General features: G+C 23.4%; 1 protein-coding gene across 4 annotated transcripts in view; it reads left to right on the top strand.

Annotated features, from left to right (window-relative positions):
* Window positions 1–15,100, top strand: part of LOC127280130 (uncharacterized) — a 93,194-nt gene that overhangs the window by 75,312 nt on the left and 2,782 nt on the right. For 2 of the 4 annotated variants that reach the window (XM_051302998.1, XM_051302989.1), the window contains exons 2-4: window positions 5,213–5,296; window positions 9,144–9,278; window positions 9,509–9,592. In XM_051302998.1, the coding sequence (XP_051158955.1) occupies window positions 5,218–5,296; window positions 9,144–9,278; window positions 9,509–9,592 (298 nt within the window). In that variant the 5' untranslated portion in view covers window positions 5,213–5,217. Of the gene's footprint in view, window positions 1–1,470; window positions 1,598–3,989; window positions 4,125–5,212; window positions 5,297–9,143; window positions 9,279–9,508; window positions 9,593–15,100 lie in introns of those variants that run through there. The other 2 variants (XM_051302972.1, XM_051302980.1) reach the window with 2 other exon arrangements.

Below are 15,100 nucleotides of genomic sequence, written 5' to 3'. Positions count from 1 at the left end.
TTCTTCGCTAAAAGAAGTACGGTACTTTTTTTGATTGGTAAAAATTTAATAAAAAGAAGTAAAACAATATATATTCCATTATATATCCATTTTGGTTAAATTTTTTTTTGTCGCGCATTCGTTGAAAGCAATATTAGAGAGTGAAAAAAATTTCTTCAATTTAAAACGTGAAAATAATAAATGCAGTCTTCAAATACTACACACAATTTTTTCTTCTTTTTTATATATGTATAAAAATTCGGCATAAAGAGCAAATTCTGGAAATTATTTTCATCAGTCAACTTTATCATATATATCTACCCCTTTTGTCTGCTTTTAAAATTTAATTACACTTCAGAGCAGATATAGCCCCCGAGAAAATGAGCCTCTATCATTTTCTATTCTTCTTATATAAAGATCCCCAGTTACAACTTTGTTGCAATAAAATTTTATTACTTTTAATTTGGTTTACAGAGCGCAAGACGTTTTTTTTTATATATAATGGAGAAAATCAATAAAAATTTTTTTTAACTATTTTAGACAGAAAAAAAAATGCAAAATTCTATTCATTATTGTAATTTATTTTCGTATATAAAATTTTTTTATTAGAATATTTTTTATCTGTGTATTAAATATCGTGTTTTATATACTTAATATTTACTGTATATGGTAAATTAAAAATGTAGGGAAATATTTTTAATATGTTGGAAACTACATGAAAAATGAGATATATGAAATATTTTTCAATAAATATTTTAATGATAAAAAATTCATTTTTTTTTTATCTACGCTTTTACAATTAATTTGTGATTATTGACAAACCATATAAAAAATATATACCACGTATAAAATATTTTTAAAAAAAATTTCTAAAATTTTGTAATTTAAATAAAATACTATTTTTAATTTCTGGATTAAAATTACCAAATGAAGGTTTCTCTTACATCTGTGTATATCCGGTTGCATCTCAAAAGACCGCGGAAAACCATTCACACTTTTTAAAATGAAATATTTTTTCCTATTTTTTATATTTATTTACAATTTCAATTACTATATTAATTATTATTATAGAACAAAATTAATTTAATTAAAAATTTAGCCAAAATGATAATAATTAGCCAATTATAATTATTTTTTTGTTACATTTTTCAAAAATTATATTTTTAGTTTGTAAATTTTTTTTTTTAAATTTTTAAATCGCGATGACGTGTTTCCCGTAAAATTTAGTTCGCCACAGCTGCGAAATTATAACGTTCTTTCTGCTTGAAATGTTGGCGCTATTCTTTGCCCATACGTCACCGCTTTGTGACGTATTCTCTCTCTCTCCCTTCTTTTGCACAATTTTCCTTCTCTATTGCTCACATCACACACTATATACATCTCTCATTCTAAAACTTTCTCTTTCTCCCTCTCATCGCTTTTTAAATCTATCCCTCTCTTTTTCTTGACCATCGCGTTCACTTATTTTCTATCCTTGTTTGCCAACGTCACCCCACCTTATTCAGTTTAATGTATCTCTTTGGAGTGCTGAATTTACACCAGACTATACTTCATGATATTCTTCAGTGTTAAAGTGACTCTCAAGTGAGTTAGTTCTACGTTTAATTTTAAAAAAAAGGTACGTTAAACAAAAAAAAAAAAAGAATATATACTCCAAAAAAAAGTGAATAATTTTTTTAAATTCTCAAATCATTTATAGCCCATAAGTCAGTGTTTTATAAAGAATTATAAATTCAATTTTACCAAGCGTTATATTATAAACTCCAAGGTGAAAACTATTTTGTGCGCACGTGATTTTTAATTAGAAGGAAAGCTGGACATTTAAAATATATTAAAAATGTTTCTTTTTAATATTAATGGGACACATTTATTTATTTATATACCTATTAATAAAAATTAAATTATAAAATAAAACAATAAAGAAGTTATTATTTATTAATATTAATATATAATAAATAATATTAACGTAAATTTATTTTTTAATAAACTTCTTTATTGTTTTATTTTTCTATTATTTAATCTTAATTAATTAATATAAATAAATGAATTATTGAATAAATAAAAAAACGTGTCCCATTTTCGAATGAAATCATCGAGAATATATTACTTGTTGCATCAATGAAATAACATTCTCAATGTTGTGTTGGACGATTGGCGATTTAATTTTCCAGAGTGTTTTTTTAATTTTTTAAATACTGTGTTGACTAAAGAGATTGCAATTTTGTGCGCGAAATTTGTTTATATTTTATTTATAAATTGACTGTATTTTTTTGTTTACTGATTTTCAGCAGAAATTAACAAAATATCCAAATTTTAATTAAATATTTAAGTTTTAATTAATGAAAGATGGGATAATTATTATTGATACAAATTTATCTTCGTCAGGACAATTTATGCTAACTTAGTGTAATTCTCTTCTGCATATTATAGCTATTAGGAAGTTCCTTTAAGATTTGCGAAACTTATTTCCCCCTTCCTACTATATATATATATATATATTTAATCTTTAATCCTCTTAACTATCTAAATTTATAACTCATTGAGATGCATTGAAATGAATCAAAAAAATTGAAACTTTTAAATGCTAATTTTAAAAAAAGTAACTTTTTTTTAATTTAAAACATTAGTTTAAATAAAACATTTTTTTTTTATTTAGAGCAAAAAAATGTTTATTTTATTTCAAATTTAAAATAAATAATTTAAAGTCGAATTAAAATTTAAAAATATGTTCAACTGAAAAATTTATTTTATTAAATGAAAACAAATAAGTTAAATAATGGAAATAATTTTTTTTTACTTAGAATTTTTGTTATAAAATAATATTGTTGATTTTATAAAGAAAAAGAAAATAGTCAGTTTAGTTTCAAACACATTATTGTTCCATTGAAACTAGTAATAAGTTAATAACATATCTTTGCGTAACCATTTTATAATTAAATTACAAATAAAGAAAAAAAAATTCCCATTAGAAATATTTTTACAAAAATATTGTTTTCAAATAAAAAAACAAATATGTTTTTAAAGTAGAAAAATAAAATAGAAAAATTGGTAGCAAAAATTAATTAAATAAAATTGCATCAATTCTTGCCAATAATTGTCAATAAAGTGCGTCGACGTTGAGTATAAAAAAAAAAAAAAATTTACCATCAGTTATAATAAATTACTGACTCATACTGCCTGTGTGTCTAATGTAGAAGATCAAAACTAAAAAAATAGAAAAATGAATTTCGTATTTTTTACGTTTCTTAAAAAAAAAATGTATTTTTTGATACATTTTCTTTTAAATATATTTTTTGATACGTTTTTTTTTAAATTTATTTATTTATTTTTTTTTTTTAAAGCTCGAAAAGACAGGTGTGTATTCTGTTGAAAAATGGAGTTTAGGTTAGCATAACCTGAGATCGTTTTGCTGCCAATCTAGATGCATCCAGCACATTGCAGGGATCCACCTCCCCCCTTTTTCTCCCCTTTGCCTTTTTGATATTCGACGCATACGTGCTACGAATCTCATCGGGTACAACAACTAGTTCGTTTTATTCGCCTCTACCTTTTTGAATCATAATATTTAAAATCTCTCACAATTCCTAAAAAATTATTATTGTCATTTTTTTCAAACGATTTGTTATTGTTTTTTTTTTTTTATTGAATTTTTAATTTATTACAGAATAAAAATTATATATGTAATATATTTTGTTCCTAATTTTTTATTGTATTGAATAATTTTTGTAAAAAAAAATTTAAAGTCCATTTGAATTTTATTGCTCTTTTCTAAACGACCTTGTAACATTTCGTCACAATTTAAAAATATATATATATCAAATTTTACCAAAAAATGTATCTTTCGTTTTGATAATTTTAGAATATTTTTTTTTTATTTTTGTACTTTAAACAAAAATGTTAAACATTTTAAATTGTTGATTTAATTAATTTTTTTTTTATTAAACTTGTTATTTCTATATTTTAATAAAATTACTCCTATTGCATTACAGCTATATTATAGTATTTACAATATATGAGAATTGTACCTAATTGCTTATACTTTATATATAATTCATGCCGTGAAAAAAATGTCTAACATTTCCGGATGAAAATTAAGGTCTTTGGTTGAAAAAAAAGGAGAAAAAAAACATTAAGACATGAATTAGGTCAGTTGACTTTTGTTCGGAGTATTTATAGTTTACTAATTTCATATATTTATTATATATATCATTCAAGTTTCTTAATGAAATGTCTCAATAAAATTATAGAAATATAATAAAATTTATTATTAATACTCCTAAATAACTAAACCTTTTTTTTTACTTCTAACATTAATTAAACGATAAGATTTTCAAGGCGAATTAAACACGATTTATCCATTTCAATTGTTTCTGCGTCATTTTCAAGTTGTGTAAATAATTACAGAATTCTTTTTTCAAGAAAAACAATTCAGCATTGTTTAAAAAAAAATGTTAATAAATCATATATGCCTATATTGATTCAATGATCCCGTAAATAAATATATATTCTCATTGGAGAAGAAAAGTGACACACTGTCCAAGAATTTTTTTTTTTCTAAATCGTTTCTAGCGAAATTAGAAAAAAATCCCAGATAATTATAAATATATTCTAATACTCACATTCAAATTCCCTTGCAGTGGTGTGATTACGTAAAGTTTCGAATTTCATCTTACCCTGAAAGAAAAATAATAGTTTCTGTTATTAAATATTTCCTTTTATAAAATTAGAAGAAAAATTCTTCAGCAAGAAACAATTATTCTAAAATTTGTATTATAGTAACATGAACATTAAAACATAATTAACATTCATTAAATCTTTAAAAAAAAATCAGTTAAAAAAAACAGGGTAATTTTAATAATTTTTTTTTGATGGCCCAGGTATATTACAATTCATGTGATCATTAGACTTAATTAAATAAAAATGTGTTTACTTGATATTTTTTTTCTACTTTGTTTTTCATTTCTTCTTTATAATATTCATTTTTTTTTAAATTTAACCCTGATTTTATATTCCCTTTTTAAGACTTCGCAAAAGTTTCGAGACTCGTTTTGTTTTTTCCTTTTTTTTTCTATGGCGTCACGCCTTCGACTATAGATATATATATATATATATACTTCCTCGAGATATTATAATATAACATTCGAGAGAATGAAGGTCAGCCACTATATTATAGTGGCAATTATCAATGACTTCTCAAGATCTTAATGACGAATCATTTTATTCTTATGATTACAGAAAATGCCTGCAACCATGAAAAATATTATCGCTCTAGCGATTATCTTCTCAATTTCATTGGTTGAAGCTGTTCCTTATTCCAGTAAGTCTCATATTATTATTATTAGATAAATAAATATAAATAAATAAATAAATAAAATAAATAAAAATTGCATTAATAAATAATTATCATTTTTTTGTAATTTATTAATTAATTTTTATTCATTAAAATGCCATAGGTTTTAATTTTTTTTTTTTGGTTTTTTGTTGTAATTGTAATTAATTTTTATTCATTGAAAAGTGAAAAGATTTTCACTAAAATAAAAGGGAGAGTAGGAGAGAAAAAACATTTTTTTTTATGAAATTTCCATGGATTTTTTTTATGGCAGCTAAAATTTAAAAAGAAAAAAAAATTCAATCTTTTACGCGGTAAATTTTAACATTCTCGTTTTTACATACAACGATTAATGAAATTTTAATTAAACTCTTTTTCTCTCTCTCTCTCTCATACTTTGAATATTGCAAATCTTATTGGATAAAGAGCTTGCAATTTGGTCGACTTTGAAATATTTTTCATTAAACTGTCTGGCGTAAGAAGAATGACAGTTACCTAAGTTTTAAAAAGTGTATATATATATAGTTAAAATTTATGAAAATTGCCCCTCATTAATCTGTGAAAACTATAGTGAGCTTTATATATTTCCCTCAAACGAAGTGTTGAAATTTTTTTAAAAATGTTTTTCTGGTTATAAAAATTCGGTGAAAATAAAAAAAAAAAATTTTATAACAACCATATTTATAAACATCAATTTCACAAATATGAATTTTTTTTCAGAAAATAAATGTAGGGGAAAATTTGTTTAAAAATACAATTGCTATACAAATTATGTAATATCTATTATGTGAAATCCAATGATAATTGTTTATTAATTAAAACCTTGCAAATTCCGAAAGTGTGCCTTGAATTATGACCCAATTATCCGTTAATTTGTTTCCTCTTGTATAATTTGTACATTCAACAAAACTAAACATACGTTTTTCTGAAAAATGTTATTTCAAATAAAAAAGAGAGTAAAAAATGTTTCACATCAAAGTAGGAGATTTTATCCCATAAAATACACAATTACAAACATAATAGAACACGGGTATTATTATTTTTAACTGAAAATTATTATTGAAATTCTTCAATACATATTGAATAAATAAATAAATTATTATTCATTCTGAATTCTGAATAATATAATAATGAAATATAATTTTCGAATAAAAGTCCATTGAATATAATAAATTGTTATTAATTAGAGAATTATAATTATCTTTGCTTTACTAAATTATTAACACACTTGTTATAAATTTATCGTATCATAATTATTATTATTATTAAATACATGACGTGCGACATATTATATCACGTCATCGATTGAGACATAGAAAATAATTTCTTCTTTCAATTAATGCAATAAAACGAATCTGAAATTTTTCTCATTTAAAAAAAGGAAATTTATTTGAATCAAACAATAACTTGAATTAACGGAACTTTCTTCTAAAGACCGTTGTTAAAAAATTCCCATTGATTTATTTAACAATTAATTTAATTTCAAAAATAAGTCAAGTCTTTAAATTAGCAAAAAAAAAAAACATTTTTAAAGATTCACTTTTCTTCCATAATTATAAAAATTTAAGACCCCCTGAAAATGCGAATTTCTTTTTATTCCGCATTCAAAGACTGAGAGACATTCTCGAACATCCTTTTCCGAATATCGTGAATATTCGATGAGAACGAATTTTCCACCTAATGGTCCATAGTCGATTTACAAAAGGCAAAAAAAAAAAAAAAAAGGGAAAAAAATAACATTTGCCCTTTTTCGAAACGACAGATTATACATTGAAAGTTTCTAAGCGTCAGATTGGTATCTTTGACGAAAAAGAGGAAACGGAAACTATCTTCGAAGGATATAGTAGGAGGACGAAAAAGTAAAACGTGACTTGGTGCAGAAAGTATATATACTATATATGAAAAGAGAGAAGGGGAAATGTGGTCATTGCAGTAACGACAGCAGTGGTGTCGATAATTGAGAATCGATGGGGTTACTGCGGGAGAAGCTCAAATAGAATTACGATTAGTTGCGTTATATATCGTGTTATGACGTTATGCAAGGTGCAAGAGGCTAAATGCATATAATATAACGACCGGAACAACGATCGATGTAATATTTTTAACGCCTCTCACAGCCTCTCTCTCTTTCATTAACAAAGAGTAACTCTGTATATATATATAGATGAAAAACCAAAATAGCTCTCGCTACGATATGACGCTCTTTTCTTGCCCTTTAAGCATCTCTGGGAAAACTCACAATTTAGTCGAGTGTATTTATCTAACCTATGACATTTTTCTATATGTCATATTTTTTACAGGCACCTTCTTTTTTTTTTTTGGTTCAATAAATATAGTTATTTTATTTCGTTCAATTATAGAATTTTTCTTCTTGTTATTGAAAATATTTTAGAAAATATATTATTTTTAATTATTAGATATAAAATGGAAAACAAATTTTTTTGCCCTATACACAGAAATAATTTTTGGGATTTTAAAACTTTTATTTAGTACAAATACAATTTTATTTGGTTTAAATAAAAATTTTATTTCTTATATAAAGTTTATTTGTAATAAATAAATATTTATTTAACACTAATAAAATTTATTTGTACCAACAAACAAAAATATTTGTAATAATTAAATAATTGTATCAAATAAATACTTGCATCAAAAAAATATTCGTAACCAATATTTGTACCAAATGAATATTTTTTTACCAAATAAATATTTTTGTACCAAATAAATTTTTTTACCAAATAAATATTTGCAACAAACAAATATTTGTAATAAATAAATACTTGCATCGCAAAAATATTCTTAACAAATATTTGTACCAAATAAATTTTTATACCAAATAAATATTTGCACCAAATAAATTTTATACGAATTAAATTATATAATTTTATATTTTATTTTATATGAAATAAATATTTGTAACAAAAAAAATATGTGTACCAAATAAATAATTATTTGGCTCCGAAACAAATATTTCCATTCTCTGTGTGTAGATATTTTTTTTCGATCTATTTATCATTATATAATTTTTGCCTTGTTAGAAAATACTAATTTAATTTTACTAGAATATTAAATTTTTTTAAATTAAATTAATGAAGATTAGAAAATCATTTCTAATAGTAAATTTTCTTTATACATTCCTAAATGGAAAAATTGAAGAAAAAAAAGGAACCGAAAAAAAGAACTAGTATATTAAAAGCACAAAATAATTAAATTTTCTTGATGAGAAAAAATTTTTTTTTTTTCATTATTCGGATTATCTTCATTTGTATGCGCATTGAATTATATAAATTCAGAGCTTACAATCTCTTTTTCTCTATGTCATTCTTTAACTCTTTTGCTCCTCATGGAATTTCCTTTCCAGTGGTTGATTTTCACGTATATATATATATATATATACGATAATGCTGAAAAGTTGATCTCTAGAGATTTTACGTGTTTGGGAGTACATGGAATTTTTTTTTTCTCGAATTTTGCGGGCTATTATTTTTCATTTTTCGCCTTATACCAAACAAATACAGCTAGTATAGTTTTAGTCAACAAAAGTTGTATGATTTTGTAGGACACACTCTACATTTTTCTGAAAATTTCACAAATTTTATAAAATATTGAAAATAAAAGTTTCATATAATAATTTAAAAGAATTATATTTTTTCTCTAAAATTATTGTACGAGGGGGAAAAAAGAAGTATTAAACAGAAAAAGGCAAATAAAACAATTGTATATAAATGTGAAATGCGATATATGTTAACAAGTGGAATTAAAAAGTAATTTTAAAAAGTCTCTATTTTAAATATTAAATTATATTTTTTCATATTGTATAATTGTATAATTGCAGAATATGGAAGAACTTGTAATGATATTGGATGCCCCAGCACTGAAGAATGTGTAATAGCGACAGATAAATGTACATATTCCAACAGTCGTCAATGTGGTAGTTATCCAACTTGCAAAAAGAAAACGAATTTTGGAGGTAAATAGTTTTATATTATACAAAAAACTCGATATTTTTTTTATTTCAATTATTTAAAATTTTTTTTAAATTAACTACTTTTTAAATCAATTTCATTTTAATTTTCCCCTTTTTATTAGTTTTTTAATTAATTAATGTTCTATTTTAATTTTCTATAAAAATCCATAATTTAAGAATTAAAAAAAAAAAATTCTTTTATTTAAATATTTATTTTGTGAATATAATTTCAGAGCCAAATTGCAGTACAATGAACTGTCCAACCGGTCAGAAATGTAGAGTGGACAATGGAAGTCCAGTCTGTGTGGCATCTCAAGGTAAGGTCAAAAAAAAAAAATTCAATTCCATTTCCTTTTTTCCTGTTTGGATTTAAAAGATTTGTTTGGTTTCCTTGTACTTTTTCATATCCAAAAAAGGTCAGAAACAAAATCAAATTCAAATTCAGAGTTGAGAAAAATAATTGCATGTGAAAAATTTGGTTTTGTTTTAATAATTCCTTTTTTTTAATTGTTAATTAATAATAAGTAAAAATTGAGGATTTTTAGTATATATATATTATTAACATAAATGGGGCATTTGTAAATAGTAATGTATTTTATGTAAATATAAAATATTTAAATACGGAAAATATAAATACGGAAATACGGATTTAAAATACAGAACGAAACGATTGTTTACAGTGATAATTGATCAAATTTTCATAAACTTTAATTCATTTTGTAATTGTCGCGATGAATTTTTAAAAAAAAATATGCTTTAAAATATCGATCCCATTGTATAATATAAATATAATTTTCTGCCCTCGAGTAGAAAAATGATGGAAAATTTTTTTTTTTTTACTTCATGTGGTAATTTATCCGAAAATTATTGATTTTTTTTTACCACACGTGTTATAAAAAAACAATAATTATATATTGCATGCTTGTTTTGTGTATGTTTGTAAATCTTGGCACCGCTTGCAACGAAAATTGTTAGAGATAATAAAATTAAAACTATTTTTCCCAAAAAGTTTTAATTTTTAAACTCAATTGTGTAATAAAGTATTAGTAATTTTTCATAATTATTTATTTCATTTCTATAAATTATTTTTCTTCGAAAGTGATTATTCATATATTTTTTGCAATTATTTGCATTTTTGTTTTAAACATTTATTGAGCTTTATTTTTTTTTATTTGACTTGTGGAAAAAAAAACATTAAAGAATTGAGAAATTACAGCGAATTAAAAATTCTTCATTTAATTATATAGTATATTTAAAAAAAAAAAAAAAAAAAAAGATCAAACACAACCAAGAGAATAAATACACGCAACTATGAAATGTAATTGAATTTAAAAACAAATGTTATTAAAAAAAGATAATATTCTGTTTTTATAGAATTTTTAATAAATAAAAAAAAAGTAGAAATTAGATTTTTTTTAGTGAAAATTGTTAATTAATTAGATGTCTATTTTCTTTTAACACTTTTGAAATTTTAATTCGCCAACAGTGACTATATTATATATGGTGAAGGGCAAAATGCTTTTTTTTTCTTCTCCTTTTGCAATTCACATATAGCATTTAAATCACGGCTTTCTGAAATTTTGATGAGTTTGCACTCGTATTATGGCACACGCTTGCAAGTACCAAACACTCACTTTTCTCAAAGCTAGCACTTTTTCCACTCGGTGATGGTGGTTTGTAATAAATTGACTTTAAATGAGGTCTTCAAATTACCCTTTATTTTTTTTTCTTTGCTGTGATTTATTCAATTTCCAATATAGTTTTAATGTCCAAATACGAGTTTATAACCAGAGAATCTACCAATAAAAATCATTTCCTTTTGCAGTGAAATAACAAAAAATTGTTACAAAAATAAAATCAAACAAGTTTCAAAATATTGGAAGAAATTTTTTTTTTTTTTTTTTTTTTAAACCATGTCAATTCGAATTAAGAGAAATTCCTTTCGAGTTCCAAGCTGATTAGTTTTCCATGGAATTCCTTTTATCCCTTGGCAGTGAAACATATCCTGAATCGAATGCCTGTCGATCCACTCTCAATTGAAAGCGAATTATTTTTAATTACTCGCCCTCTTTCTGTCTCCCTCTCTCTCCCCTCTATTCAATGATTAAGTTGGTGAAAGAGAAAAAAAAACAAATGTCCTTTCAATTATCGAGAAATTGATAGATTACCAATTTTCCCCATTAAAAAAAAAGGATTGATTCTCTGATTATATAACTACTCGGGAGGATATAAGAATTTACGAAAAAAAAACCTTTCAGACTATGAAAGTAACACCTACAATCAAGGATCGCATAATTCGAATTCAAATCCTTATGAAAATGCGAATGCACCACCTGAGGATGATGTTTTTGGAACGCCAATGAAGCCATATTCAGGGAATACAAATACAAATTTGGGATATCCATCTTATCCAAATTCTGGATCAAATGGTGGTAATAATAATAATAATAATAATGGTTATCCTCCATATCCAACGAATCAACAACCACCAAGAAATGACGGATATCCACCATATCCAACAAATAATAATAATAGAATGCCAATTCCTGGTCAATCGGGTTATCCACCATATGGTGGTCAATCAAATTATCCTCAATCGAATAATAATCAATATCCACTACATCCACCACCTGGCTATCAATCAAATAATGGACAACGTTATCCGAGCTATGGAAATTATCCAAATAATTATTATTCACAATCGAATTCACGAAATTATTATCGACCAAATAGTTCCGTATCATCAATGACAGGATCTACAATTACAATGATAATGATGCTCACATCATGTTTTGCTTTACTCACAATTTCTCGCAATACTTTTGTACCATGAACAAAAAAAAAAAAAAATTCATATTTTTAATAAATTTTTTATATATTTTCAAAATGTAATTTAATTTTCATAACTATTTTTGCTCTATATTAAAAAAATTAGCCAAAGAAAAAAATTTTCTTTAGAAAAAAAATATAAGTACAGTAGAAATTTTAGTAAGTTTTAAATTTAGGTAAAACGTATCAAAATGTGAAAATATTGCTATAAAAAATACTAAATCTCAGAAAAGAGTTTTGTATAAATTTTTTTTATTAAAATTCGTAAATATTCACAATTTGAATTTATTGAAAATTAAAATATATTTTCTACTTTTTATATCAATATTTCCTAATTTTTTCCCTAAATATTTACTAAAATTTCTTCCATGCTTATTGAAAAATAATTTATTTTATTTTTGATGACGAATAGTTATAAAAGATTTTAAATTCGAACTAAAAAAAAAATCGAGAGAATTTTTTTTGGTGTTTAAAAGGGTACATTTTACTATACAAAAAGTAGAAAAATAAAAAATTAATTCCCTTTTCAGTGTACTGATATAGTCAAAGAGAGAAAAAGTAATTTTATTTTAACATTCTAGAGGAGGTAATCTATTTTCCATGAGAGTAGAATTTTACTATTTTTTATTTTTTTACTTTTATTCTCTTTATTTACACTAAAAAAAAAAAAGCAGAGGACTTTTATAGAATCTCGTTAAAAGTTTAATTACCCTTAATTCGTTTTTTTTTTTAAATAGTAATTTAGGATTTAGTTAAAATTTAAAAAAAATTCTTGTGCCACAGTGAATACGTTTATATATATTTGATTTTTAATCAATTGTATGGAAAACAAATTATTTATTGGATTTTATTAAAATAAATGAAATTTCAATTCATTAAAAGTTTTTTTTTTTTTTTGAATTGTACTTCATTAGTATTTTTTTATTATTTAATACAGTGGAATAATATATAAAATTAATATATATAATAAAATGTAAAATTATAATTTTATTTACTTTATTTTTATTTTTTAATGAATTGAAGTTTCACAAAAAATAGTTTCAACCCTAAAATATGAACTTTTTTATATCATATATAAAATTACTTGATGTATACCAATATATTAATCGCAAAAACAAAATGGAATTGAAAATAGAAAAAAAGCGACGCTACCGAAAATTAAATGTTAAGAACGATGAATGACTCAGGGACGGTCTTTTAATTATATTTTATAATAAGAACATATATTCGAAATGTTCACAAAAAAAGGGAAAAGAAATTTCCTTAATTTTGTACATTTTTTTTACCTCCCTAAATGACAGTAATTATATGAAAGTCGCACTATATATATATTTATATAATAGAACAAATATGGAAAATTGTACAAAATTAATGAAAGAAATTATTAAAAAGAAATGTTGTGCCTTCCCAGTGAGTGAATTAAGGCTGCCCCTGAATCGATTGACAAATTATTTGTCATATCTTTTGTCATATAAAATTAATTAAGCGATTGTCAACTCCCTTTCGTACTTTTTAGAATAGTTTTTAACAATAGAATCGTGTGTTTTTTTTTAAGGGAGCAATTGTTGTATAAATTTGCGAATATATACGAAAAAGAATAATCCTGATAAGAATCACATCGATTTTCTGTCTCCGTCCTTCATATATATATACATTAATTTTGTGTACATAAATCATTATATTTCTTCAAGATTCTAGATACATGACTCGTTGTTATTGATTATAGTTTAAGTATACAATATTATTTTTATATCAGTGTTATATATCTTTCTTTTTGTTAATTAAACTTTTTCATCACACATTAAAGAAAATATCATTCTACTTTGTTTATATAATTAAAAATAACATAAAAGTGTTCAATATTAATTTAACATTGGCTTCAATTAATTTAATTAAAGAAAATTAATTAAATTAATTGAAAGTACGTTTTCATTTATTTGCAGATTTTTAGATTTTCGAAATAATGAAAAGAAATTTTTTTCTTTTTTTGTATTTTCTTCGACTGATATAAATTGTCATTTTTACGTTCTTCGCAATAAAATTGATATGAAAGTAAATTTTAATTTTGATTAATTTCAGTAAACTATTTTCCTTAATTAGTATTTATCGTTTAACATTAAAGAGCGTGGGTATTGAAAGGACACGTTAAGTGATGAGCGAATTAATTTGTTTCAACTTTGAAAATTTCTTGCGCATTTAGCGAGTAAATAAATAGAAATTCCCTTCCAATTCTGGAAAATGTCAGGGTCAATGAGAGTGTTTAGTAATTAGTTGTACGATAATGTTTTAGTAAAACTTTATACAAACATCAATTAATTAAAAGTGAATAAAAACGCAATTTTATTTCCATTCTTAGAACATTTTTAATTTTCACATGGTGGGAAAAAATTTATTTATATGGAAATATTGTGTCACACAAAATGATATTTAATTTATCATTAAATTTTATGTATAGAAAAAATTTTTTAATTATTTTTAATCATGAAAATTTGAAATATATATGCAAGAACGTGTCGTTCTGTATTTATTCCCAAAGTCGAGTCAATTTTCTTGGAAACTCGCGCGACCTTCTTTTCAATATCAAATTGAACTTTAATCTTTGCCCCTTTACATTTTTATTATTATTCTAATATTGTTTTTTATAGAAATGAAAACGAATGGAAAAATCACTGTCGAATTATAATAATCTCTCTATGTATACAAAAAAAAATTAAAAATATTATTTCAAGTCAATATTTTTCTAAACTTAATTTTTCTTCTATGAAATTAATATCCGAAATTAAATTTTATACTTTATTTATTTTTATTAATACATAGTTTTTAAAAACTTTCAAAATTCTTTTTTCAAGTTATAATTTTTAACAATCTCATTTTTTATTTTAATTTCCTTTTGCAACAAAAATAACAAAGTTATTTCCTTATATTTATAACAGAATTATATTATCTCTCTATGCAAAAGAATTAATATTTTTGTTATAAAAAAAATAATTTTTTTT

This window comes from Leptopilina boulardi, unplaced genomic scaffold (genome assembly GCF_019393585.1).
Source record: "Leptopilina boulardi isolate dan_hultmark-lab unplaced genomic scaffold, ZJU_Lbou_2.1 LbouV2_112, whole genome shotgun sequence".
Classification (NCBI taxonomy): Eukaryota; Metazoa; Arthropoda; class Insecta; order Hymenoptera; family Figitidae; genus Leptopilina; species Leptopilina boulardi.
This window is presented reverse-complemented; position numbering and strand designations above follow the sequence as displayed.